Source organism: Oryx dammah, unplaced genomic scaffold (genome assembly GCF_014754425.2).
Source record: "Oryx dammah isolate SB20612 unplaced genomic scaffold, SCBI_Odam_1.1 HiC_scaffold_18, whole genome shotgun sequence".
Taxonomy (NCBI): domain Eukaryota; kingdom Metazoa; phylum Chordata; class Mammalia; order Artiodactyla; family Bovidae; genus Oryx; species Oryx dammah.
The window spans coordinates 113,377,794-113,402,550 of record NW_024070202.1 but is presented as its reverse complement, the minus strand read 5'-3'; the positions used below and the strand labels follow the sequence as shown (position 1 = coordinate 113,402,550).

General features: G+C 62.5%; 1 protein-coding gene across 3 annotated transcripts in view; it reads left to right on the top strand.

Annotated features, from left to right (window-relative positions):
• The window catches only part of KCNH2 (potassium voltage-gated channel subfamily H member 2), a 35,683-nt gene extending 14,195 nt beyond the window's left edge, over nucleotides 1-21,488 (top strand). Inside the window, exons 3-15 of one of the 3 annotated variants that reach the window (XR_005724417.1) lie at nucleotides 6,007-6,171; nucleotides 7,869-8,345; nucleotides 8,941-9,152; nucleotides 13,665-14,093; nucleotides 14,812-15,199; nucleotides 15,486-15,685; nucleotides 16,139-16,391; nucleotides 17,515-17,708; nucleotides 17,968-18,067; nucleotides 18,843-18,928; nucleotides 19,017-19,203; nucleotides 19,510-19,687; nucleotides 20,937-21,488. Coding sequence is in view for 2 of the 3 variants with exons in the window: in XM_040260316.1 (XP_040116250.1) it covers nucleotides 6,007-6,171; nucleotides 7,869-8,345; nucleotides 8,941-9,152; nucleotides 13,665-14,093; nucleotides 14,812-15,199; nucleotides 15,486-15,685; nucleotides 16,139-16,391; nucleotides 17,515-17,708; nucleotides 17,968-18,067; nucleotides 18,656-18,928; nucleotides 19,017-19,203; nucleotides 19,510-19,687; nucleotides 20,937-21,065 (3,185 nt within the window). In the remaining variant the exon portion in view is untranslated. Of the gene's footprint in view, nucleotides 1-6,006; nucleotides 6,172-7,868; nucleotides 8,346-8,940; nucleotides 9,153-11,063; nucleotides 11,172-13,664; nucleotides 14,094-14,811; nucleotides 15,200-15,485; nucleotides 15,686-16,138; nucleotides 16,392-17,514; nucleotides 17,709-17,967; nucleotides 18,068-18,655; nucleotides 18,929-19,016; nucleotides 19,204-19,509; nucleotides 19,688-20,936 lie in introns of those variants that run through there. The other 2 variants (XM_040260316.1, XM_040260317.1) reach the window with 2 other exon arrangements.
• The last annotated feature ends 3,269 nt before the right edge of the window (nucleotides 21,489-24,757 follow it).

Here is a 24,757-nt window from a genome sequence, read left to right as displayed (position 1 = left end):
AGTGCAGAGGCTTCAGGGAGGAGGGGCATGGGATGCGCCTGTAAAGTGAAGCTTTCCCGGATAAACATGGCCTGGTTTCACCTTCCCGGGCCTTGCTGCGGCACAGGGCAGGGCTGTGACTCCCAGTTTACAGACGTGTCCCCAGGGCTTTTCTAGAAAGAGCTCTCCTCGTGAGGCCATCACAGCCGCCCTGGGGAACAGTAGCACGGACAGGCCACACGCAGTGGGTTTGGGCGGGGTCTGGATGCCAGGTAGAGGGCCCTTGAGGCCCTGCATCAAGCCCTGAAGATCCCTGGGAAGGTGTTAGGCCGGCGGGCTTAGTGGAGCGTCTGTTTGGAGATGCTCCTTGCATGTGAGCTGGGGTCTGGACCGTGCCCCCCACGCCTGGCCTCTGCAGCGAGTTTCCCTGGTGGTGGTGCTGGGGGGGGGGGTGGTTCTGTTCCACTCAGCTCCTGGAGTCAGGGGATTGGCTACCTGCCTCTCTCCCTCACACACTGACACATGCTCCCACGCACACACTCATTCACTGGCTGGCCTCTCAGGCTCCCCCGCTCCGTCCCCTGGGCCTGCAGTGTGCCTGGGCTCCCCTGGGCCCCCACTGCCCAAGAGAGGGATGTTGGCGACACGGTGGCCCCCGGCCAGGAGCGGCTCCCCACGGCATCTTCCTGTCGCCGCCACCAGGCTAAATATAACCTGACACTGTGCAGCCCTGGGCCGCCGTCGGAGACGGCCTCTGCTGGGGGCGGGCAGGCTGACTGCAGCCCCGGCCTCCTGCCCTCGGCGTGACTTTGGGCCCAACTCCTCCCGCCCCAGCGAGTTAGGCCGGTGACCGGGCGAGGATGGCTGCCTCCCCAAGGCCTCCCTCCCCACGAGGACCCGGCCCCCGGCCTCGTTGCCGCTCCGGATGCTTCCACAGGCCATCTGTCATCTCATCCGGCACCTGGGGCCGGAGCCACTTGTCCCTGCAGTACCCAGAGGAAATCTGAAGCTCAGAGAGGTGGCTGACCTGGCCACAGTCACACAGCAATGGTCTGGTACCCTGAAGATGGGGGCAGATCAGCTCGGCTCAGCTCCCTAGGACTCCTCTCTCTGTCAACTCACCCTGGACCCCGAACCGGGAGTTCTGTTGACTCCTCAACCCGGGGAGGGTGGGGGCCCGGCCTGCCTTGTTCACGTGTGTGTGATTATTTTAGGGGGATGAAGAGCCACCTTTCAGGGGATGAAGGGGCTGTGATGATACCTAGTTTGCAGATGAGCCACTAGACTTTGGCCTGGGGAGCTTGTCCAAAGACTCAGGTCACCTGCTGCCCTCCCCTTCCCCCCTCCTCCCCCTGCCCCCCAGCGGGTGCTGCCCTGAGAGATAAGGCCTGTCCCTGTGAAGGCCAAGGGCAGCTCCTGCCTGGGGCCCAGTTGGCAGTGCCTAGAGGTGGGCAGTTGGGTTTGGGACTGTGAGTGGGGCCCCTGGATGGGCTGGGAGGCAGGGCAGTGATGATGCCCAGGTACACTGTTGGGCACGGGCGGACACCAGGTGGAAGCAAGCCAGCATTGCGTTCTGATGAAGATGGTGCCCTTCCCCAGGGACAGGAGGAGCTGTACCTGCTGCACCTGGAAGGGGGGGAGGCCCGGTCCCCCGGGGCCCTCTGGCTGCCCCCCTCCCTTCTCCCACCCTCAGTGGCCTGCAGTGAGCTGTGTGACCTCTGAGCCCTTATGATCCAAGGCTCAGAGGAGCCTGTCCTTTCGTGGCGTCAGTCCTGACTGCCTCTCCTTTCCTGGTCATCCCCACCGGGCCCTGGGCACCTCCCCCGAGCCCGGGAGGCAGGCAGAGGAGCCTGGGCGCCACAGCTGGGGCTGGGGGTTCCAGGGGCATGAGTCAGGCGTTGTTTGGCATCAGCCACGTGAGCCAGGTTGGCCCTCTCCCTCTCCTCCTTCTCCATTTATACAGAGTTCCCTGGGGACTTCCCTGCCGGTTTTCAGCACTTCTCTACAGGGGGCGAGGATTCTATCCCTTGGTTAAGACTCCACACTTCCCCGGGCAGAGGGGTTGTAGGGGGATGGGGGGTAGGAGGAGTGGTCGAGGATTGTATCCTTGGTCGGGGAGCTAAGATTCTCCCATGCTGCACCCGGTGGTCCAAAACAGACAGACAGACAAACAGGACCTTCTTGGGTTCTGCTTCACAGTGCCGCGTCATCCATCCCTCCAGACCGTGACATGGGGCTATGGGGCATGGTCTTTGCCCCGTGTTGCAGACGAGCTCTTTGGGGCTGGGGGGTGGGGTGGGCAGGGGACTTGCCCAAAGTCCTTCTAATGCAGTGAGCAAAGGCCGATGAACTCCGGACCGTGTGCCCCCCAACCCTGACCTTTGCGCCCGGGAGCCCCACAGCCGTTCGGGTGGGCCGGGCAGGAACCTCTCCATCCTCTCCCACCTATTCCGTCCTGCGCCAGCGCTCCGGGCCCCCGCGGCCTCGGGAGCGCGGGCCGTGCCTGCCACACAGCGGCCCCCGGCGGAAGTGCAGCCTCACCCGGCTCTGGGCCGAAGTCCGCCTCGGCTCCCTCCCCGGAGCTGCTCGGCGGGGCCGGGGCGAGGCGGAGGGAGGAGGGGCTCAGAGTGATGAGCAGGGTCTGGAGTACCGGGGAGCAGGGCTTGCGGAGGGCAAGGCACAGCTCCGTAGGGCGGTGCGCCAGAGCAGGGCTCCCTGGGGGCGAGCGGGACGCCGAATCTCCGCGTCTCTTCTCTGCTGAGCTGTGTGAAGGTTACGGCCCCACCGCCCAGCAGGCGGCGATTTGTCCTCTCCGCAGATGCCCAGTTCTGGCGGTCCCTGTGTCCCACCCCTGGCCTGCTGACTTTCAGCTGCCCACAGGGATTCCCCCACCCACCATCATTTCAGCCAGTGATGGGATGGGGTCCTCTGGCAGTTCTGGTTCAAGAGCCGGGTATATGTGTGTGTGACATGGCAGCCCACAGAAGGCCCAGCCAGCCAGGCAGGGTGGTGGGAGGCAGAGCCTCTCGCAGCCCTGGCCAACCTGGGCCACCTGCTTTCCTTCCTTCCATTATGTCCTGTCACAGACAGCGGCTAGAGCCTCTCCATGCTGCCCCCTACCTCGTCTCCCTACTACAAGCCATCAGGCAGGGTTCCAGTTCACATTTTTGGAATAACAAGGGCTTTTATAGGGTTATTTGAAAGGGAAAAATTCCTTGAATATCAACAAAGGAGAGGACCAAGGGGGCTCCGAGTTTGTCTGTGTGTCCAGGGGCCGGGGGTGGGCCTGGGATGTAAGGGGGGGCTTGTATCTGGAGTTTCTGACATCCTTGGGCTGTCAGGGTCTGGGGATGTCTGGGTCCTGGGCTGTCTGGGCTGCGGAGTGCAGTTCTGGCCTCTCTGGCTGAGAATCCGCAACTGAAGTGGGCATGGGGAGTTGAGGCCTCAGGTTCAGAATCCTGAGCTGCTGTCCTGGGGGCAGGATTCCCCAGGCCATCCAGGAGGTTGGGTTTATCCAGGGTCCAGGCTCTGGACTTATCTTAGATTAAGTTTCCCAGGGTAGAATGAGGATCCAGGGCCTGGATCACTGAACTCCCAAGGCGTGGGTGTTGCAGGGGGGTCTCCAGGGCTAAGGGTTTCCTGGTCTCTGGCCTCTCCTTAGTCCTTGTGAGGGCCAGTCCCTGCTCAGGCCGCTGCTGGCCATCACCATATTAGGGCATAAACTCCAGGCGGGCTGTCTGGGTGCCAAACGGTCTCCAGCTGGGCCCAGCCTCCTGCAGCTCCCAACACCACAGCCGAGCTTCAGCCGGGCCATGTCAGAGGCCGGAGGTCAGAGGACAGGAGCGGCTACTGGAGGGGAGACCCGGACAGAGCCTCCCAGGTCAGGTCTTTCGCGCTGAGCCATGAGGGCCTGGGTGAGTGGAAGGGCTTTGGGGTGGGGCGGAGAATTCCTGGCCAGCCCCTCCCCTGGCCCAGCCCCCCTCATCTCAGTGCTTTCCCGTTTCCCTTGGTTTCAGAGGATCTCCGTCCTGAGATTAATCCCATAGCTGTTAGAATTGCTGCTCTGCTGCCTCTCTTAGCCCTGTCCCCAGCAGATCTTCCTTGAGCTCGGCCAGCCTCTCCGTTTGTGCTGGGACTTGTCGGGTTCTTGGTGAAGCTTCGGCAGTACTCCCCAGGGCTAGCCCCCCCAGGCCTTTTTAGCCACCAGCCCCTCCAGGTTGTTGGCCTTCACTCAGTTCACCCCAGCCATGGCCCCTCCAGAATCCAGTCCCCATCCTTGACCCCTCTCCTTATCATCAGCACTGCCCCATTACCAAGCCCTCTGGCCAGCGCCTGCCCCCTGGTGCATTGTTCTGGCTGCTAGGCCCGTCAGAGGGGACACAGACACTGGCGAGTTAGGCGCCTGCAGTTCACAGGACACAGATGAGCACCAGGAAAGAAGTCTCTGCCCTGGAAGAGTATGCTTGGTCCCCACTGGGTCCCTGGAGGAGGAATGGGATGTTAACGCACCTTCTTGTTGCAACAGCAAGGGCTTCCTGCAGGGGGCGATTCTGAGCTGGGCCTTAGGCAGAGCCTGAAAACCCACAGGGTCTCTTTCAGAACTAAGTAGAGAGGAGGGTGAGTGGGCCAGGTGCTGGTCAGGGCAGAGGCATGTTGGGTACATTTGGCCTGGTGAACTGACATCACCTGGAATAGGGGCCCTGTTGGCCAGAGAGAGGTTGGGAGGGAAAAAAAAAGTCAAGAAGAGAGAAAAAGACAGATGTCCCTCACCAGAGTCTGAGATGAAAGACCTAGAAACAGTGCTTCTCGACTCTGTGGAATTTCTAACGTGTTACAGACCAGTTCTTGTCGTTCAGTCACTCATCTGCGTCCCACTCTTTGCGACCCCATGAACCGTGGCACACCAGGCTTCCCTGTCCTTCACCGTCTCCCAGAGTTTGCTCAAACTCATGTCCATTGGGTCGGTGATGCCATCCAACCATCTCATCCTCTGTTGTCCCCTTCTCCTCCCACCTTCAATCTTTTCCAGCATCAGGGTCTTTTCCAATGAGTCAGATCTTTGCATCAGGTGGCCAAAGGATTGGAGCACTGGCTTCAGCATCAGTCCTTCCAATGAATATTCAGGACTGATTTCCTTTAGGATGGACTGGTTTGATCTCATTGCAGTCCAAGGGACTCTTGAGTCCTCCAACACCACAGCATCAGTTCTTTGGCGCTCAGGCTTCTTTATAGACCAGTACTGGTGTGAAATGCAAAAACCATATGCTTGGCTATTGTGCCAATGTCAAATTGCTATAAAGCTTTTGAAACTCTAGCTCTCAACTTCTGAACTTCTTGTGGGCAACACACCACCTGGGGACTGAGAAAGAGGAGCAAAAACAGAACAAGGGGCCAGGGTGCCGGCTGTTTCCTGGTGCCTGTAGTGTTCAGTGCACGCCAGGGACTACACTAAGTGCCTGGCATGTGTTGACTTACTGGTCACAACTCACGAGGAGAGAATGGTCATCGTTCCTATTTTTGAGATGAGGAAAATGAGGTACAAGTGGGGTAAACATGGAAGAAAAGGCATCTGTGACTAGGCAACAGAGCTGGGATCTGGACCCTGAGATCCTGGGCTTAAAGTCTGGGCGTCCCCTCTGGGCTGCACCGTCTTGCCTGAGAAAGAGCAGAGATACAGTGTGAGGGGAGAGGGGAAGCAATGCAGGAAGAAAATAAGGAGCAGAAGGCAGTGCCAGGAGAAGGCATACAGGGAGAGAGGCCAGGAGCGGCATGGCTGGAGGAGAGAGAGGAGGGGAGAGCTCTGGAAGGGGAAAGCTGGCGTGGCCCATCAGGGAGGCGGCTCTGGCTGCCACGTGGCGGGAGTAGGCGGGGCGGGGCAGGAGCTGCTGGCGAGACGAGGGGGCAACACTGGGCTCGGGAGCCGTGGGGGCGTCAGCAGTGGACAGGCCCCTTCAGGTTCCGGAGTGAGGTGGGGTGGGGGAGTGTCCGGCCCGCCTGGAGCACAGGGCCCGTGTCCTCACTTTGCAGGGAGCTGCTTCCTGTGCCTGGTGGACGTGGTGCCCGTGAAGAACGAGGATGGGGCCGTCATCATGTTCATTCTCAACTTTGAGGTGGTGATGGAGAAGGACCTGGTGGGGTCGCCGGCCCGGGACACCAACCACCGTGCCCCTCCCACCAGCTGGCTGGCCCCCGGTAAGTGTAGCGGTGCTCTCTGGCTGGTGCAGGGATATATGGTTTCCCTCCCCTCGGGTCATGAGGCTACCCAAGGCCAAGGCTCTGCAGGCAGGGATTCGGAGGCGGGTTCAGAGATAGGGAATGAACACGAAGGATATGGCCAGTCCCATGTGGCTCAGCGTGGACAGATGGTGTGGGGTGACCGAGCCCAGACTCCCCTTTCCTTCGGGGGAAGGGTCAGGACTGGCTTCACAGCCTGACTGGCTTGGGTGCCCCCTCCAGCAGCCCCCTGGGAGTGGTCCTCTCTCCAGCCCCAGGTATGGGGGGCGGTCCCCCTTCCTGGCTGGCCCTGGTCACTCCAGGGGAGCTCCCGCCGCTCATGAGAAGGCCCTGTCTGCCTCATGGACTTAGCTCTGGGGTGTTTCTGTCACTGGTCCTGGTTCTGAACTGGCCGCTTCCCGGATACTTGAGAACGTGAAGGGACTGCGTCCCGGGGCTGGAGACAGGGAGGCCTCACCTCATCCTCCTGTGACTCAAAGGCTCAGACACCGCCCCCTGCCCCGTTCCCTTCTGTGGCCTCTTTGAATTTTAAATGTTCCCTCAGAGTCATGGCAAAAGAAACCGCTTCTGGTTTCTCAAGCTCTAAGACGGCAGCCTCAATAAAGCTGGCCTGACCTGTCCCATGGGTACCACGCGGGGTACAGCAGGAACCCGTGGCATCACTCCTTCTCCACTCAGATGCAGGCCCTGCCAGCTCCTGTGTTCAGTTCAGTTGCTCAGTCGTGTCTGACTCTTTACAGCTCCATGGACTGCAGCACGTCAGGCCTCCCCGTCCATCACCAACTCCTGGAGTTTACTCAAACTCATGTCCGTTGAGTCAGTGATGCCATCCAACCATCTCATCCTCTTTCATCCCCTTCTCCTCCAGCTTTCAATCTTTCCCAGCATCAGGGTCTTTTCCAATGAGTCAGTTCTTCCCATCAGGTGGCCAAAGTATTGGAGTTTCAGCTACAGCATCAGTCCTCCCATTGAATATTCAGGACTGATCTCCTTTAGGATGGATTGGTTGGATCTCCTTGCAGTCCAAGGGACTCTCAAGAGTCTTCTCCAACACCACAGTTCAAAAGCATCAAAAAGCATCAAAAGCTCCTGTGTGACCTCCCACAAATGACATAACTCACTGTTGCCTGAATTTCTTCCAGTCTAAAAAGTGGAGATACTGACACCCATTGGGCGCAGTTGGGAGCGTCACAGGTGGTTTGCTGGAGACCACCCTCATGGGGGATGTGAGGCTCAAAAGACAGTGGTTTATTATTGCTGGAGTCTTAGATAAGATTGTGTTCTAGGCCAGTGGTCTCCAACCTTTGTGGCTTGAGGGACGGGTTTCCACTGACCAGGGGTTGGAGGGGGGAGATGGTTTCCAGAGAATTCAAGCCCATTACATTTCTTCTGTACTTGATTTCTGATACTGTTACATCAGCTCCACCTCCAGGCATCAGGCATTAGATTCCAAGGTTGGGGACCCCTCTTCTAGACTTCTTTGGAGACTTGAGTCCTATGTAGCAGCGGTGGGGGTGGAGGGGTGCCCTCCGGCTATCCGGGCCTCCACTTTCCCTCTTCCTCCATCCCCTTGGTGACTGGGGCTCCAGCTCCTGGGCCTTGACCCCTCTGGGGCTGCTGGGGCCATGCACCTCCCCTCTGCCTCCCACCCGCAGGCCGCGCCAAGACCTTCCGATTGAAGCTGCCCGCGCTGCTGGCCTTGACTGCCAGGGATTCATCGGTGCGGCCGGGTGGCGCAGGCGGTGCGGGCGCCCCGGGGGCCGTGGTGGTGGACGTGGACTTGACGCCCGCCGCCCCCAGCAGCGAGTCCCTGGCCCTGGACGAGGTGACGGCCATGGACAACCACGTGGCGGGGAGGGCGGCGGAGGAGCGGCGCGCCCTGGTGGGTCCCGGCTCGCCGCCGCCGCCGCCGCCGCCGCCTCCGCCGCCTCTGCCCGCCTGCGCGCCAGGCCAGCACCCGTCGCCCCGGGCGCACAGCCTCAACCCTGATGCCTCAGGCTCCAGCTGCAGCCTGGCCCGGACGCGCTCCCGAGAGAGCTGCGCCAGCGTGCGCCGGGCCTCCTCGGCCGACGATATCGAGGCCATGCGCACCGGTGCGCTGCCCCCGCCACCGCCACGCCATGCCAGCACCGGTGAGGGTCGTCCCCCACCCCACCCCCTGCAGGAACTGCCCCACCGCCCGGTCCCCACCCGCAGGACCTCAGCTTCCTCCCTCTCCGCCCTGTCCTGTGTGCCTGGGAGATGGAAATCCTATTAAGCACTTATTTAATCCCATTAAGTAGCCTTTTACTCCATTAAACCGTGCATTCATCCCTGTTGCATTCTTCCACTCTGGGAGCTGGTGTGGGCCGGGAGCTGGCACTCCCAGGCCTGCCTGCAGCCGGGATGCCCATGGGGGAGTCGGGAGGGCTGGGGAGGCCTCAGGGGCCCTGCCACACCACCTGGGCCTGGGGCAGGCTCCCAGTGCCCGTTGAACAGACCCCAGTGAAGGCTTTTGCTCCTTCCTCCTCTCCTAGTGCCTCAGGGGCCTGCTTCCATAAAGTGGGGAGGGGTCCTGGCCTCACTTGTTTCTCAGGGACACTGCTCCCCACCCCCGTCTCCTGAGCTGGCCTGTCTCACTGGACCCCATGGCCTGGCTCATGGCCTGGCTCCTGCCCGGCCCGTCTCCACCCCAGCTCCGAGTCATCGCCTGCCTGCCTCCCTGACAGCCTCTCCCCTCCACCCCAGGGGCCATGCACCCCCTGCGCAGCGGCCTGCTTAACTCCACCTCTGATTCAGACCTCGTGCGCTACCGCACCATCAGCAAGATCCCCCAGATCACCCTCAACTTCGTGGATCTCAAGGGCGACCCCTTCCTGGCTTCGCCCACCAGCGACAGGGAGATCATAGCCCCTAAGATAAAGGAGCGGACCCACAACGTCACCGAGAAGGTCACCCAGGTAGGCGCGCCTGGCCCCCCACTCACCTGGGAGGAGCTTGGAGGGGGTGGAGAGGTGCAGTCAGTGAGGGCTTCCTGAAGGTGGTGGCTGGGGGTGGGAGTGGGGGTGGAGTTTCAGCACTGGGACGAGAGAAGAGTCTGAGAGGTCCTGGAGAAAGGGAGCCTGGAGCGGAGAGGCCCTGGGAAGGGGCAGGTACAGGGGACAGGTGGATGGGGCTCGGGGAGGACAGGGCAGTCGAGGCTGGGCACCTGGCAGGGTCAGGGTGGGCGGGAGAGGCAGCCATGGGGCACAAGGGGGTCTGTGCACAGGGTGTGGTGAGGAGGGCACTGGGGGTGAACCTACAGGCTTCACATCAGAAGGGGCCACAGAGGTCAGGTGGCTTCCCTGGTGGCTCAGACGGTAAAGAACCTGCCTGCATCACGGTTCGATCCTTGGGTTTCAGAAGATCCCTGGAGAAGGGAATGGGAACCCACTCCAGTATTCTTGCCTGGAGAATCCCATGGACAGAGGAGCCTGGCGGGCTACAGTCCATAGGGTTGCAAAGAACTGGACAGGACTGAGCGACTCACACACCCAGAGGTCAAGGTTGGGGGGTCCTGATTCTTTTAGGCTAATGTGATGAGCCAGACTGGGGTTGGGGACCCAGTGCCAGGGCCCAGTGCCAGGATGACCCAGAGGTGCACACCTTGTCTCCAAGCCACAGAAGAGGAGAGTTTCCTTCCCAGGTTGGGAGGGGACTCGATGGAGGTTGGGGGACACATAGAGAGGGGGTCAGGTCCTTGAATCCTGCCAGTCTTGGGGGGAAGCTGCTGAACGCTGCCCAGTGCCAGAACCAGCCTGGTGTCCTGCCCCGTCTTGGCAGCAAGATCGTCTATCTGCAGGACTCCCTCCGCCCCCAGCCACTGCCCAGTCCATCCCAGTCCCTTCCCATTCTGGCCTGGGGGGGTAGGGGAGGGTCAGGACTTAGGAGCCAGCAACAGCCAGCGACCCTGTTGCCCCACTCTGGCCCCTTTGGCTGCAGTGACCTGAGTGAGGGAGCTGTCCGTCCGCCAGGGCCTCCTCGGCCCTCCTCCTGGCCCTGCTCCCGCTGCTGCCTCTGGCTCTCTGGGTCTCTGCCAGGTCTCCAGCCCCTTGGCCTTGACTCCAGAACCTTCCCCCCACATGCTGGGCCCCTTATCTGGCAGCCGACCCCCACTACCCCCACTCCCCGCCCTCTCCCCTGGCCCCCCTGGAGCCCTGCCTGCCACCCTTCTCCCGCGTGCCCACAGGATGTGCTGTTTGTTGTGTTGTGGGCTCTGTGTGTGTGTGTGTGTGCACACGCACGCGTCTGTGTGTGCCAGCGTGCGGGTGTGTTCCTGGGCTCTCTGGTCACTGGGCAGGCAGTCTCTCCGTCTCTGGGTGTCTGTCTGACTCTGGCCGGCGGGGCGGGGGTGTTGAAGGGCCCATTAATCTGCAGTGACAGGCCGGGCTGCCGGGGGCCGGGGGAGGGGCGCGGGCTGCGGAGCGGCTGCAGCAGGAGCCCCAGGCGGGGGCCGCGGGGGAGGGGGCCTCCGGCCGGCCGGGGCGGGGTGGGGGTGGGGACCCGAGAGAAGGAGGGGCCGGCTGGAGGAGCTGGAGGTTCCGAGAGCGCCGGGCGCCGGCTGCTGGGCTGGCAGCGGGCAGAGCGCAGCTCCCGGCCTTGGGGCCGCACCGGGGTTGTGGGGGGAACCATGGGCCACCCCAGCCAGGTGGGCTGCCGGCCACACTCCCTGCCAGGGTGACCCCAGCCCTGAGGCCCAGCCCCGGCGACCCTGGCTGCCGGGCCAGAGGCTGCCTCGGGAGCCAGGCCGCCAGCCTCTGGGGTGCAGGTGAGGTGCTGGCGTGGGCCCTCGGGGCCCCAGGGCAGGCAGGCTGGGGGGAGCCAAGTCCTCCATGGCGGCCCCGTCGGGGAAGGCGAGCAGGACAGGGGCCCTGCAGCCCAGGGCCCAGAAAGGCCGGGTGAGACGGGCCGTGCGCATCTCCAGCCTGGTGGCCCAGGAGGTAGGTGTTCCCCCAGCTTCCCTCTTCCCCCCGCCCCCCACCCTCGTGCAGGTCCAACGCGGCTCAGAGGGCTCTGGCTCCAGGTCAGGAGAGGGCTTCCGAGGTGCAGGATGGTTTTGAGGGGGGAGGAATCCCCAGGAGCTGTGGCCCGGCCTGTCCCACTCTTGGCTCCAGCTTGCTCTTCTCCAGTGTTGCCGGGCCTAGGTGGACAGTGTCTGTCTTGCCAGGGCTTCCTTCCTCCTTGGCCTTCCTGGCCTGGCCTTCTAGCTGGATACATGGAAAGGGGAGAGGGGAGAACAGGAAAGTGGGTGCCCCAGAGAGCTCGACGGGGGGCTGGGGGTGGCATGAGGGGGAGGAGAGGAGCCACTCCGGCTTCCACCCCACCTCCCCCGGTGAGTGGGCAGCAGCTGGGCCTGGCGCCCAGGCCTGGGGCTCCACCCCGCCAGCACTCTGTGCCTTGGGGGTGGACTCGGGGTGGGTGAGGGAGGCATGGGCTGCTTCAGGGGTCCGGGTTTGGGGGCTGGGGGTCAGAGGCCACTGGATGAATGGAGAGGGCAGTCTGAACCAGGCAACTGGTCCAACCTGAAGCGCTGGTGGTCCCCCCAGGCCGACGGCTTGGTAGGCACCTCTGGGGAGCCAGCTCTCCACATCCCCCTGACCCAGGGGCAGCGGGTGGGGTGAGGGGCTCTGTCACAGAGCCAGGGGCCAGCTCAGGACGGCACGGGGAGCTGGAGGCGGCTCAGGGCGGGGTCTGGGCACCCTCACCTCTGTTGCCAGCACCTGAACCCTCTGCCTTGGCTCTTGCGCTCCTCCCAGTGCAGGGACAGGTATGGGAGGGGGTGTATTCTCCCAGCCACAGGTGAGGACCTTGGGTTGGGCTTAAAAGAGCATTCTGTGTGACTGTGGGTCAGGGAGGGTTACGCACGCCCCCAAGTCCAAGGCCGTGTGCTGAGCTGTTGGCTGCAGACCTGAGCTGGGCCGGGCCCTGTAAAATGGGGTCTGTGGGTCCCGGGCTGGTGCCCTGGGCTTGCCCCCAGGGTGGTGCTGGCCCTGCTGTGGGCAGACGCAGTATGGTGGTGGTGGGGGCAGGATCACATTTATCAGGTGTGGTCCAGCACAGCCCAGGGGGCCTGGCCATTCAGGTGGGGTGAGGAGCCCCCTGCAGGAGCCTTCTTCTGCCTCCTGTCTGCCGGGGCCCTGGTCAGTTCCGTTTTTTCAACCCCCTCTTGATCCCCGGAAGGTCACTGCCCCATGTTCTCTGCCTTAAGGAGTGAGTGGCTGGGGCTGAAGCCCGGGCGGAGGTGGGGGCCTCGAAACCGCAGACTCCTTCCCCTGCCCCAGGCCCCATCGCGTGCCTCCGGAGAGCCCCTGTGGTCACCCCCGGGGTGGCCAAACCCCCAGCCGGTCTTAACTTCCAGTTACTTCTTCTAAGGAGGTGCCTTCCAAACAGTCCACCTGTTTGTGAGGGTGGCTTCAGGGGGGTCCCCAGTGTGGATGTGAATGGGAGTCTTTGGGGCTCCATCCCCTCCCCAGCACAAGGCCTGAGATATGGGCCCTGGCATTTTGTGCTGTTCTTGCAGGGCTGGCAGCCTTGGCTCTCAAGGGGGAGGGTGGGTGAGGCCTTGCACCTGGCTGCCCAGGATGGCAGAGCCAGGCTGGGAGAGTTTGGGGATTGCGTGGGGGCAGGGGAGGCCCCAAAGGGACAGGCCAAGGCCCCCAGGATGGTCTCAGCTCTGCCTAGTTTGGCTTGGGCATGGGGTAGGGGTGGTGGCTGCTGTCTGCACATCTGGGTGGCGTGCCGCCTCTGCCTGAGTGACGAGGAGCAGGATGTGAGACAAGCCTGGGTGGGCTCGGGGGTCATGTCTGAATGGTGACCCCAGGCCAGGGTGAGTAGGGAGAGGGGAGCGAGTGTCATGGTGTCTCCTCTCTCTCCTGGGTGCCAAGGGACCTGAGTCTGGGTGGCTGGTATCCTTGGGTCAGTGGCAGGAAGGGACACTTAGGCCCTCAGTCCCTGGGCCACCAGCAACGGGACTTGCAGGGAACCACAGTGACTACCGCTGTTTACGTTGCCCAGGCTGGAAGCTGTAGTCCTTGGAGCATTTGTTGGCAGAGACGGTGGTGTATATGGGACGTGTGTGTGTGTGCTTGCCATGGGTGTGAGCAAGGTGGAAGTTATATCCATAGCTGTGGGTCTGTATCGCTGGTGTCGAGTCATGCTTGTGGGCATTACTGTGAGGTGCCCTGGACTCAAGAGCCAGCCAGGAGGCCACATGGGGAACAGTGGTCAGCAGCCGTGTGCATGCGGCTGAGGGTGGGGTGGGTGCGCCTCCCCCCTACACCCCACTCCTACAGACCCCCTCTTACATCCCCTCTTACACCCCCTCCTCTTACTCTGCCTGGCCCCTTCTCTGAGGGCCCAGCCCAGGCGTCACAGGGCTGGTGGCCTGCCCTCCCCCACCCCACCCTTCAGCGCCACCTTCCCCGCCTGCCCAGGTCCTGTCCCTGGGGGCCGACGTGCTGCCAGAGTACAAGCTGCAGGCGCCGCGCATCCACCGCTGGACCATCCTGCACTACAGCCCCTTCAAGGCCGTGTGGGACTGGCTCATCCTGCTCCTGGTCATCTACACGGCAGTCTTCACCCCCTACTCAGCCGCCTTCCTGCTGAAGGAGACCGAGGAGGCGCCCCTGGCCCCCGACTGTGGCTACGCCTGCCAGCCGCTGGCCGTGGTGGACCTCATCGTTGACATCATGTTCATCGTGGATATCCTCATCAACTTCCGCACCACCTACGTCAACGCCAACGAGGAGGTGGTCAGCCACCCCGGCCGCATCGCCGTCCACTACTTCAAGGGCTGGTTCCTCATTGACATGGTGGCCGCCATCCCCTTTGACCTGCTCATCTTTGGCTCTGGCTCCGAGGAGGTGGGCTGGCCAGGAGGCATTGGGACAGGGGGGAGGGCAGCAGGGGGTGGGGCGAGGGGGAGGCAGACGCACGGGGCCCCCAGCTCACCCATGCCTGCACCCCTTTCCGTGCGAGCTGCTTCCTGGTTGTGAAGGTCCAGGGGGCCCGCCTTTTGCCAGTGTGTCTGTCCAGAGTGGCCACTGCCTTCTGATTCACATGAAAATGCCCTGAAGCTGGCGGGAGCTCTGGCTAGGCACCTCAGGGTGGGTGCACCTTTCTGAGCCCAGTTGTTTCATCCTGGTTGTGGGGAACCGTGAGCCCTTTGTCACTGTGAAGCGAAAGTGTTAAGTCGCTCAGTCACGTCTGACTCTTTGTGACCCCATGGACTGTAGCCCGCCAGGCTTCCTCTGTCTGTGGGATTCTCCAGGCAAGAACACTGGAGTGGGTTGTCATTCCCTTCCCCAGGGGCTCTTCCCAACCCAGGGATTGAACCTGGGACTCTTACACTGCAGGCGGATTCTTTACTGTCTGAGCCACCAGGGATCTGGCACAGAAGAGCAATGGGACTCTGCTGGGCGCAGCGGGTGGGAGGTGCTCCTACTGATACTAGGAGGAGGTTCTGGGGAGAGTCTTTGGGGATCTTACCTCCGCTGCCTCCGCACTGAGGGCTGCAGTGCACCCCATGCTTCGTCCATCACCCCCCTACTCCCCCCACTGAGTGTCTGCTGCTCCCCATAGCTGATCGGGCTGCTGAAGACGGCGCGGCTGCTGCGGCTGGTGCGCGTGGCCCGGAAGCTGGACCGCTACTCGGAGTACGGGGCGGCCGTGCTCTTTCTGCTCATGTGCACCTTTGCGCTCATCGCGCACTGGCTGGCCTGCATCTGGTATGCCATAGGCAACATGGAGCAGCCGCACATGGACTCCCGCATCGGCTGGCTGCACAACCTGGGCGATCAGATCGGCAAGCCCTACAACAGCAGCGGCCTGGGTGGCCCCTCCATCAAGGACAAGTATGTCACCGCCCTGTACTTCACCTTCAGCAGCCTCACCAGCGTGGGCTTCGGCAACGTGTCCCCCAACACCAACTCGGAGAAGATCTTTTCCATCTGTGTCATGCTCATCGGCTGTGAGTGCGCCCCTGGAGGCGAGCGTGGGCACAAGCCACACAGGAGAGGGAAGGCATTAGAGGGGCCAGAGTGGGCGCCCCCCACCCCCAGGGGCCCCCATCATGGTGCTGGGGATACCAGGGCAGAGGCACAAGGCAGGGGCTGAGGAGCATGTGTGCCCGGGCTTCTGTGCGTGCATCTCGCGTGTGTGCTCACGCTGAGGTGGGAGTGTGTGTTGGCACTGACCTGGTGCGGGGGTGGACAGGGTCCCTCGGAGGCTGACGGCCCCACTCACCCCGCCCCCAGCCCTCATGTATGCCAGTATCTTCGGCAACGTGTCAGCCATCATCCAGCGGCTATACTCGGGCACGGCGCGCTACCACACACAGATGCTCCGCGTTCGGGAGTTCATCCGCTTCCACCAGATCCCCAACCCGCTGCGCCAGCGCCTTGAGGAGTACTTCCAGCACGCCTGGTCCTACACCAATGGCATCGATATGAATGCGGTGAGGGCCCGGGCTGGGCCGGGGGGCAGGGCGCCTGTGGGGTCTCCTCTGGGTTCGCCAGAGTCACACTCCCCACCGACCCCAGCCCAGGTGGGCCCAGGTAGTGCTGGAAGGACCTTGAGAGGTCATTACCCTCCCTCTGCCCGTGGAGTTCATTTCCTGGGCAAGTTCTCACTTTGGGGGAGGCTCTGGGTGATCCGTGGTTGATCCATAGGACAGCCCCAGGCAGGAGATGGTCTCCATGCCTCACACTTTAGAAGGTGGAGGTGAAAGCAGTGAGGCGTCATCCCAAGGGTGCAGAGTCTGCAGGGAGGAGGGGTGGAGCTGGCGTGGACACCCAGGTCCTTACCCCCGATAGATCCTGGACGCCCTGGTGCTCCCTGCTGGCTCTCCAGGTGGGGGGTGGGAGTGGGTTCCCAGGAGAGGGCGTCCTGAGCCGCCCCCCGCCCCCAGGTGCTGAAGGGCTTCCCTGAGTGCCTGCAGGCCGACATCTGTCTGCACCTGAACCGCTCGCTGCTGCAGCACTGTAAGCCTTTCCGAGGGGCCACCAAGGGCTGCCTGCGGGCCCTGGCCATGAAGTTCAAGACGACGCACGCACCACCTGGAGACACTCTGGTGCACGCCGGGGACCTGCTCACAGCCCTCTACTTCATCTCCCGGGGCTCCATCGAGATCCTGCGGGGTGACGTGGTCGTGGCCATCCTGGGTACGGCAGGGACCGGGAGCTGGGCCCGGAGTCCCTGCCGCGGCTGTAGAGGCCCAGCCCTCAAAGGACACAGTCCTGGGGGCTGTGGCCCTGTGACTGCCCACAGGGGCCTTGGGCTCCTTTAATTCACCTAAGCTCAGGCCCTCCCAGGGGGCCAGGGAGAGGAGCCCTACCAGGTCGGGTGTGGGGCGGGTGCTGCTGAACTGCGGAGGTTTCCAAATTCTGTTCCTCTTTGGGGGTTTCCTCACGGGCTGCGACACTCTTGTTTCTTAAAATGGGATCAAATCCAAGTGCTCCAACGTAGGCAGTGGGGGAGGCTGTGTGACTGATTTCCACTTAGGGCCACACAGTTCCCTGTGGTACAGCCAAGCCCTCATCTCCAGAGCAGAGGGAGTCTGCCCCTCTTCCCCTCGCATCCCTTCTTCTCTCCCCTACCTGTGCACATGGATAGGGGTGCCTGGGCGCTGGGGACTTCCTGCCCTCTGCCTGTCCACCCCTTGGCCCTGGCCACCTCAGGGCTGATGCGTCACGGTGGGGCTTAATGCTCATGCCGCAAGCACCCCCAAACACCATTGGAACCAAAGTTTTGCTAAACTGCAGTTGCCTTAGCTGCATTCGGGAGTTTTCCGTTCTGTGCCTGTGCTCACCTATGCTATCCTGTTTTCTCTCAGTAAACAAAATGCTGGTCTTGATTCACTACTGTGTTATGATCTGTAGCTTGAAGAAAATTGTTCATGGGAGTGCAGTGCTTAGCCAGGGGGTGTTTGGGAATGGGCTTTGGTGGGGGATGGGTGGTACCAGAGGAGTTAGAACCTAAGGCGGAAGCCAGGGTCTTGGGCGGACCTGGGCATCCAGGCTGGAGCTGCTGGCTGGCCCTACAGTAGGTGGGAGGCATGGGTTCCTGGCCCTTCTCCTCCAGGGCACCGCACTGCACCTGTCCTTCCTTTGGGAGCTGGGGGCAGACGGGCCGGCTGGTGCCCCCCTGGCCCTGGGGGCTGGGGCTGGGCAGCACGTGAGCAGACTGAGGGGAGGTGCTCGGCCAGGGTGACAATACCTGGAAGACAGGTGCCTGCTGCCTCCGCTGCCGCCCCCGGGGCTGAGCCCCCCTCTCGGTGGCCTCCAGGGAAGAACGACATCTTCGGAGAGCCTCTGAACCTGTACGCGCGCCCTGGGAAGTCCAACGGGGACGTGCGGGCCCTCACCTACTGCGACCTGCACAAGATCCACCGAGACGACCTGCTGGAGGTGCTGGACATGTACCCTGAGTTCTCTGACCACTTCTGGTCCAGCCTGGAGATCACCTTCAACCTGCGGGATGTGAGTGGGCCACGCGGCCGACCGCTTGCTGGGTGGCTGTCCCTTCGCCGCGGGACCTTCTCTCTGGGCTTGTTTAATGGTGTCTGGGGCAGACTAGGTTGTGAAAAGTGCCAGTCTCAGCCCTGGTCCTGCGGCGGAGCTCACACCCCACGGAGCGGGCATGTCCCATCCCACCTCCAGTGGTCATGAGAGGGCCTTCCCCGGGACCGGGCAGGGCAGGTGGGCGAGGAAGGGCCCTGACACCGCTCTTGGGTTTCAGACCAACATGATCCCCGGCTCTCCGGGCAGCGCGGAGTTGGAGGGCGGCTTCAACCGGCAACGCAAACGCAAGCTGTCCTTCCGCCGGCGCACGGACAAGGGTGAGGCGGGGGAGGGGAGGGGGCGGGGCCCAGGTGAGCCGGGAGGCGGGCGGGGGGCGGGGCCTATAGGGGCGGAGCAGAGGGCGGGGCCGGCGGGTCTGCTCCTCCCAGGCCCCACAGACCTTCCGTCCCTACCGTCAGCGTTCCCTTCTCACCCCATCCTTTCAGGCCCACTTGAAATGTCACCTCCTCTCCTCTTCCACCCTCCAGGGCAGGGGCGCGTCTAAGTTTATTGGGTCCTCACAGGGCTGGCGTCTTGATGGGCGCTGCTTTGAACCAATGAGGGGAGGAAAGACAGGGCAAAGGAGGGAGAGGTGGCTAGCATGGCAGGGGAGGGCTAGGGCCTGGGGTCCCAGAGAGCCCCGCCCAGCAGCGCTACTGACCCGGCTCGGGCAGCCAGCGGTCACAGCCGATCTGTTCCCGCCCCCGGAGTTCTTAGTCCTCTTGGAAGTGGGTGAGAGAGCACAAGCAGGACTGGGGACAACCCAGCGTGTCCTGCTCCCGGCCCCCTCCCCGCCCCTTCCGGCCCTCCCCTCCTCTCTGTGCCTCCTCCTGCCGTCTCTGAGGCCCGTTCTCTGTCTCCCACAGACCCGGAGCAGCCAGGGGAGGTGTCGGCCTTGGGGCCGAGCCGGGCGGGGGCAGGGCCGAGTGGCCGGGGCCGGCAGGGGGGGCCGTGGGGGGAGAGCCTGTCCAGCGGCCCCTCCAGCCCCGAGAGCAGTGAGGATGAGGGCCCAGGCCGCAGCTCCAGCCCCCTCCGCCTGGTGCCCTTCTCCAGCCCCAGGCCCCCCGGAGAGCCGCCGGGTGGGGACCCCCTGACAGAGGATGGCGAGAAGAGCAGTGACACTTGTAACCCACTGTCAGGTAGGGTGAGCCCCCCACCCCCCAACCTCTGCCTGGCGGGTGGGGCATGGGCCTCTCTTCCAGCCTCAACCCTGCTCTCTGGCTGCAGGCGCCTTCTCAGGAGTGTCCAACATCTTCAGCTTCTGGGGGGACAGCCGTGGCCGCCAGTACCAGGAGCTGCCTCGCTGTCCTGCCCCCGCTCCCAGCCTCCTCAACATCCCCCTTTCCAGCCCTGGCCGACGGCCGCGGGGAGACGTGGAGACCAGGCTGGATGCCCTCCAGAGGCAGCTCAATAGGTGAGTGTCCAGGGGGACAGGCTAGGAGGTGCTGGACGGGGTGGTGCAGCAGTGTGATCTGTGGGTTTCAGGCAGTGTTGTTGGGTGCCGGGGGGTGGGGGTCGTTTGCTCCATCTTGACCTGTCCATGTGTCCCAGCGGCTTGGCCCTCTCTTTCCGTTCGGAGCCAAGCTGGGGCTGCCACACCTAGGATGGAGAGTGGGCCTGGGGGTTGACCAGCTGGCTGTCCACAGGGCGGTCCTGAAGTCACGGTTGCTGGTGTCTCCACTTCTCTGAGACCCAGAGCATCCTCCTCCTTCTCGCCCAGGCTGGAGACCCGGCTGAGCGCAGACATGGCCACCGTCCTGCAGCTCCTGCAGAGACAAATGACGCTGGTCCCGCCAGCCTACAGTGCTGTGACCACCCCGGGGCCTGGCCCCGCCTCCACTTCCCCCCTGCTGCCCGCAGGCCCCATCCCCACCCTCACCCTGGACTCGCTTTCTCAGGTGAGTTCCCAGCACCCCCGGCCTTGCCTTTTCTGCGCCGATTCCTCTCCAGGCCTGCTTTGCTGCCCCTTCTGTGGCCTTGGGCCCCAGCCTCCTCCCCTTCCCCATCCCTGCCCTCCTCCCAGGCAGTATTCTTGGAGGAGGAGGAGCTGTGAGCACGGAGCACAAAGCACGAAGACAGCTGGGCCAAGGCAGGCTGCAGGCCCAGTGGCCTGTGCTCCCCTGGGGTCACCTGAAGGGCCGGGTCTACTCGGGGTGCCTGTGTCCGTGGCTGCATGTGTTGAGCCCTGGGGGGGCTGGTGGTGGGTGCTGGGTGCCAGTGCGCCCCTGGGACAGAGTCCCACGGCTCTGCTGTTGCTGACACCCCCGGGTCTGACTCTCCACTCGACCCATGACTTTCACGCTCAGCACTTTGCAGGGTTGTCCCGGAGGCTTTGGCTAAGCCCCAGGGTGGCCCTTCCAGTTGGCTTCTCTCCCCCGCTGCTAGAGGTGGGCCTCTGTCATCCTTTGTCCTCACCTGAGTGGACCTGTGTGTTCCTGGCTTCCTGACAGGATAGCGGTGTCTGGGTCTCAAGCTGGGGGTCCTTCGGGCAACCCAAGGTGGCCTGGGCTCCGCCGCCCCCTGCCCCCCACCCCCGGCATCTGCTCCCCTCCCATATGCTGCCTGCTCCTGTTTGCAGACACCAGGGCCCACGTCAGCAAATGTGCCAGTCTCCCTTCACAGCCTCCCCCGCAGAGATCTCACAGCAGACTCGTCAGCACCCACAAAGCCCCTCCCGCCTGCCCTGGCACTCTCCCTGGCCTTCCGAAGCCTGGCCGCCAGCCTGCCTCTGTTTCTAGGTCCCGGAGTCCTTTCGAGACTGCAGGCAGGAACCTTGTCTCTTTTTCTGTCTAGCTTCGGTGCCAGCTCAGGGCCCCTTATTCCACGTTGGCGTTCAATTCAGCGGCTAGGTTCCCTGGGAGGGAAGTGGCTGAGGCCTGGGGCTCCTTGCAGGATCAGACAGATGCTGCCTCGGGGCCCCCAGCTGCCGGGCCTGGCTCTTGTCCACCCAGAGCATATATCTCCATGTCCAGTCTTAACCCCCTCCCTTGGCAGTTGGAGTCCTGCCTGCTCTTTCTCCCTCAGCCCTTCTCCTGTCTCCTCCAAACCCCCTCCTGTCTGGCCCCAGAGTTCCCGGACCCTCTCTCTCCTCTGACCCTCTCCCGCTGCTCGACTCCGGGCCCCCGACACTCTTTGTTTTCTCCACAGGTTTCCCAGTTCATGGCGTGCGAGGAGCTGCCCCAAGACGGACCCGCTCGACGCCTCTCCCTGCCGGGCCAGCTGGGGGCCCTAACCTCCCAGCCTCTGCACAGACACGGCTCAGACCCAGGAAGTTAGTGGGGCTGCCCAGTGTGGACACGTGGCTCACCCAGGGTTCAGCGCACTGCCTGGGCCCCTACCCGTGGAGGCCCTGCCCGGGAGGCCCTGGCCATCGACGGGAGAGGAATAAGAAGGCACGGCCCCTCCCCTAGCCCTTGGGGGCCCACCTCCTCCTGAGGTCCCCAGGGGCCCCGGTGTGGGGGGGCACAGGGGCAGGGACAGGGCCGGGCAGTGGATGGGGATCTGTGGTCCCCCCCACTGCCCTGGGGCAGTAGCTGGTCTAACTGCCCGGAGGCACCCGGCCCTGGGCCTTAGGCACCTCAAGGACTTTTCTGCTATTTACTGCTCTTATTGTTAAGGATAATAATTAAGGATCATATGAATAATTAATGAAGATGCTGATGACTATGAATAATAAATAATTATCCTGAGGAGACTCCAGCGATGCTGGGAAGTGTAATAGCTACCTGCTCTATCCCGTGTTCGTGGCCATAGCATTGTGGGCACGAGCCTGTCCGAGGGACTCCCGGGCCAGTCTGTCTGTGTGCGCTGGGACTGCAGGGGCAGCTCCGACATCTGGGTGTGGGGTGGGTGCAGTGAGGGGTGCTCCCTTGGGGCTGACACACATCACCTTCAGGGCTTCTTGCCTCCGGAGGGCCCTGCTTCTCTGCAGTCCTGGATTCAGGATGGCAAAGAGTCACCTGGACTGAGATGAATATAGAGGTTGTCCTAATGAGATGCTGGGCCTGGGGTCCCACACTTTAGAGCCTTGGTGGCTAGCGGATTGGCACACTGGCCCCTGAAACTGACCCCACGATGACGGCTGATACAACCATGCTCTCCCCCACACACAACTCTTGAGCCCAGCCCATGCTGTTATATTTGGCCACATCCCCAACTTGGCCTCACATGCATGCCAAGTTCCTACAGTCGTGTCTGACTCTTTGCGATCCCATAGGCTGTAGCCCGCCAGGCTCCTCTGTGCATGGAATTCTCCAGGCAAGAGCACTGGAGGAGGTTGTCATTTCCTCCTCCAGGGGATCTTCCTGACCCATGGATCAACCCCGAGTCTCTCATGTCTCCACCCCGAGTCTCTCATGTCTCCTGCACTGGCAGGTGGGTTCTTTACCACAAGCACCACCTGGGAAGCCCTTATCCTGACCTTTAACTCAGCCTCACACGGATCCTGTATGATTGGGCTCCCACAGTGAACCGACTCAGGGCATGCTGGTTTTCTCAGCCCCTTATCAGAGCCCCATTGATGTCTGCCTGCAGACGGGCCTCATCCGCCTGCATCCCTTGGTCACCTGTGATCCTTGACCAGAGGAGCTGGAAGTTTCAGGGTGGCTCATTCCCATCCCTGGAGGAAGAAGTCAGATGTCCTGGGGTCAGTGAAGGGTGGAGGCCGTGTGCACCTGTGCTCGTGTGTGCGTGCACGTGCTGCTGGTCTTGTGGGACCACGCAGCCTCTCAGAGGAGCTGCCATTCAGTGGCCGAGTCAGGGCAGCTGCAGCCAGCAGGAGGAGCTGATGGGCATTATTGCTGCCCAAGGCCTCCAGGGCCACTTAATCCTACAACCCCCGACCCTTCAAGCTGGGTTGGTTAGCCTTGCTTTGAAGAAAACGCATTATTTCTCAGGCCTGGGGTCAGGAGGCTACTGGGAGAAGACCTTGGTCTCTGAACAACCTGGAGGGTGCCCTTTGCCAAGACGGGGTAGGAGAGACGTTCCCAGTGGTCCTGCATCAGGGCCCAGGCTCCCCTCCCAGAGGGTGTGACCAGCGAGGGGCCCCTGTGAGTTCAGTGTGCTCTGAGGTTCGGGACATGCAAGATGGGCATGGGGCAAAGAGATGGGGAGAAGGATTAGACCTCTGGGGTGTGGGGAGGGGTGACACAGAGGGGGACCAGGCAGAAAAGGTAGCTTTGTGTGACAGGATCTGGCACACGTGTTCAGGGGTCTACACATGAACATGAGCACGCATCTGTTCATGGCTCACACGCAGGCCTCCCTGGTGGACTGATTTGCGTGGGTGTGGGGTGGGGGTTCCAGCCAGGGCGATGCCCTTGATCACAGGTTCTGGGCACAAGCGGGTGCCGTCAGGATCTCAGCCCAGGGCAGGACACAGACATGGTCAGAGGCTGCTGTGAGGCTGACGGCGAGAAGTAAAGGTGCAGACGAAGCTCACTCTGCTTGGTCCGCAGGGGCCAAAGCGCTGGGCCGAGTCCCTGCCTCCGTCTTTCTTCCCATCTCCCCTGTCCTTAGAGCACTTTCCTCTGGGCGCTCAGCCTGATTCACAGCACTTTGTCCAAGGACAGGGGACAAGGGCTGGGGGAGCCCGGGGGGGGGGCCTGGGACAGAGGCTGGGGGCCAGCCCAGTGCATCAGCACTGCGTGCTGGCGGGCCTGGGGAGCAGAGGAGAGGAGAACTTCACGTGTGCTCTCTGGGCTTTGTATCAGGTTTGAATGGTGGTTATTTCTCTTCGGCACATGCCAGCCCCCTGGTCAGCTGCCTGCAGCCAGGGAGGGTACTGCCTGGCCTGGAGTCCTGATGTATGGGCTTCCAGGGATGAATGTGTGTGCGTGTGTGTGTGTGTGTGTGTGTGTGTGTGTGTATGTGCAAATGCACACGTCTATGCTCAGGGTGGGGGCGGGGCGAGCAGAGAAGAACCTCTAAGTGCTTGTCCTCAGTGAAAGCACATGGGTGCCCAGGGCTCGGTCCATTCCGTCCGGGTGAAGGAGCTTCCAGCGTGGCTGAGACACCAGCCCCAGGTCCCTGCCAGGAGCTGCCACTGAGATTTGAGAGGCTGGGTGGGGGACGACAGCCACGGTGGCTCCATCTCCCGACAGCTCCATCTGTCCAGCTGCGTCATTGAACCCCTAACAGCCTGTAGAGGGAGATGTCACTAGTCCACGTGAGGACAGTCATCTCGGGGTGGTCAGTGACTGGCCGGGGGTCATGCTGCAGGCAGATGGCATTGTGAAGCTCCAGGCTGCACAGGAGGGTGGCGGTGACCCTCAGACACAATACTGGGGCCAACACTGGCCAGTTGCAGGGTGTGGGCTCAGATCTGGGCCTTGGAGGGACCTGAGAGGCTGGCGAGGGTGCTGTGAATAGGCATCGCAACTCAGCGTGGAGCCCAGCACAGAGACTATCCATTCTCAACCTGCTCTGTCCTCCCCACCCCCGGCCAGGCGGTAGCACTCTCCCCCTGACAGTCAGGAGGCCAGGCTCCACCCAACCCAGTAGTGCATAAACCCAAGCTATGTCTGTGTTCTGAAAACTCTCTGCTGGGCTGCATTAAGTTCTTGGGTAGGGCCAAGGCTGAAGGCTTCCTAGAGCAGTGGGGTAGCAGTGGGGTAGCCTTCAGTCTTGACCAGGCCCTGCCCAAGAACCCTAACCCTAACCCTAAAGTGCGTGAAGTCACTCAGTCGTGTCTGATTCTTTGCGATACCATGGTTTGTAGCCTACCAGGCTCCTCCGTCCATGGCATTTTCCAGGCAAGAGTATTGGAGTGGGTTGCCATTTCCTTCTCCAGGGGATCTTCCTGACCCAGGGATCGAACCCGCATCTCCCGTATTGCAGGCAGACACTTTACCATCTGAACCCTAACCTCCACTCTAGGCTGATTGCGCCTCATGGGGGTCCTGCTGTGTCCCTGGCCAGGTTCTCAGGTGTGTTAGGTCGTGTGGGGGCAATTCTGGGGGCTGGCTGGG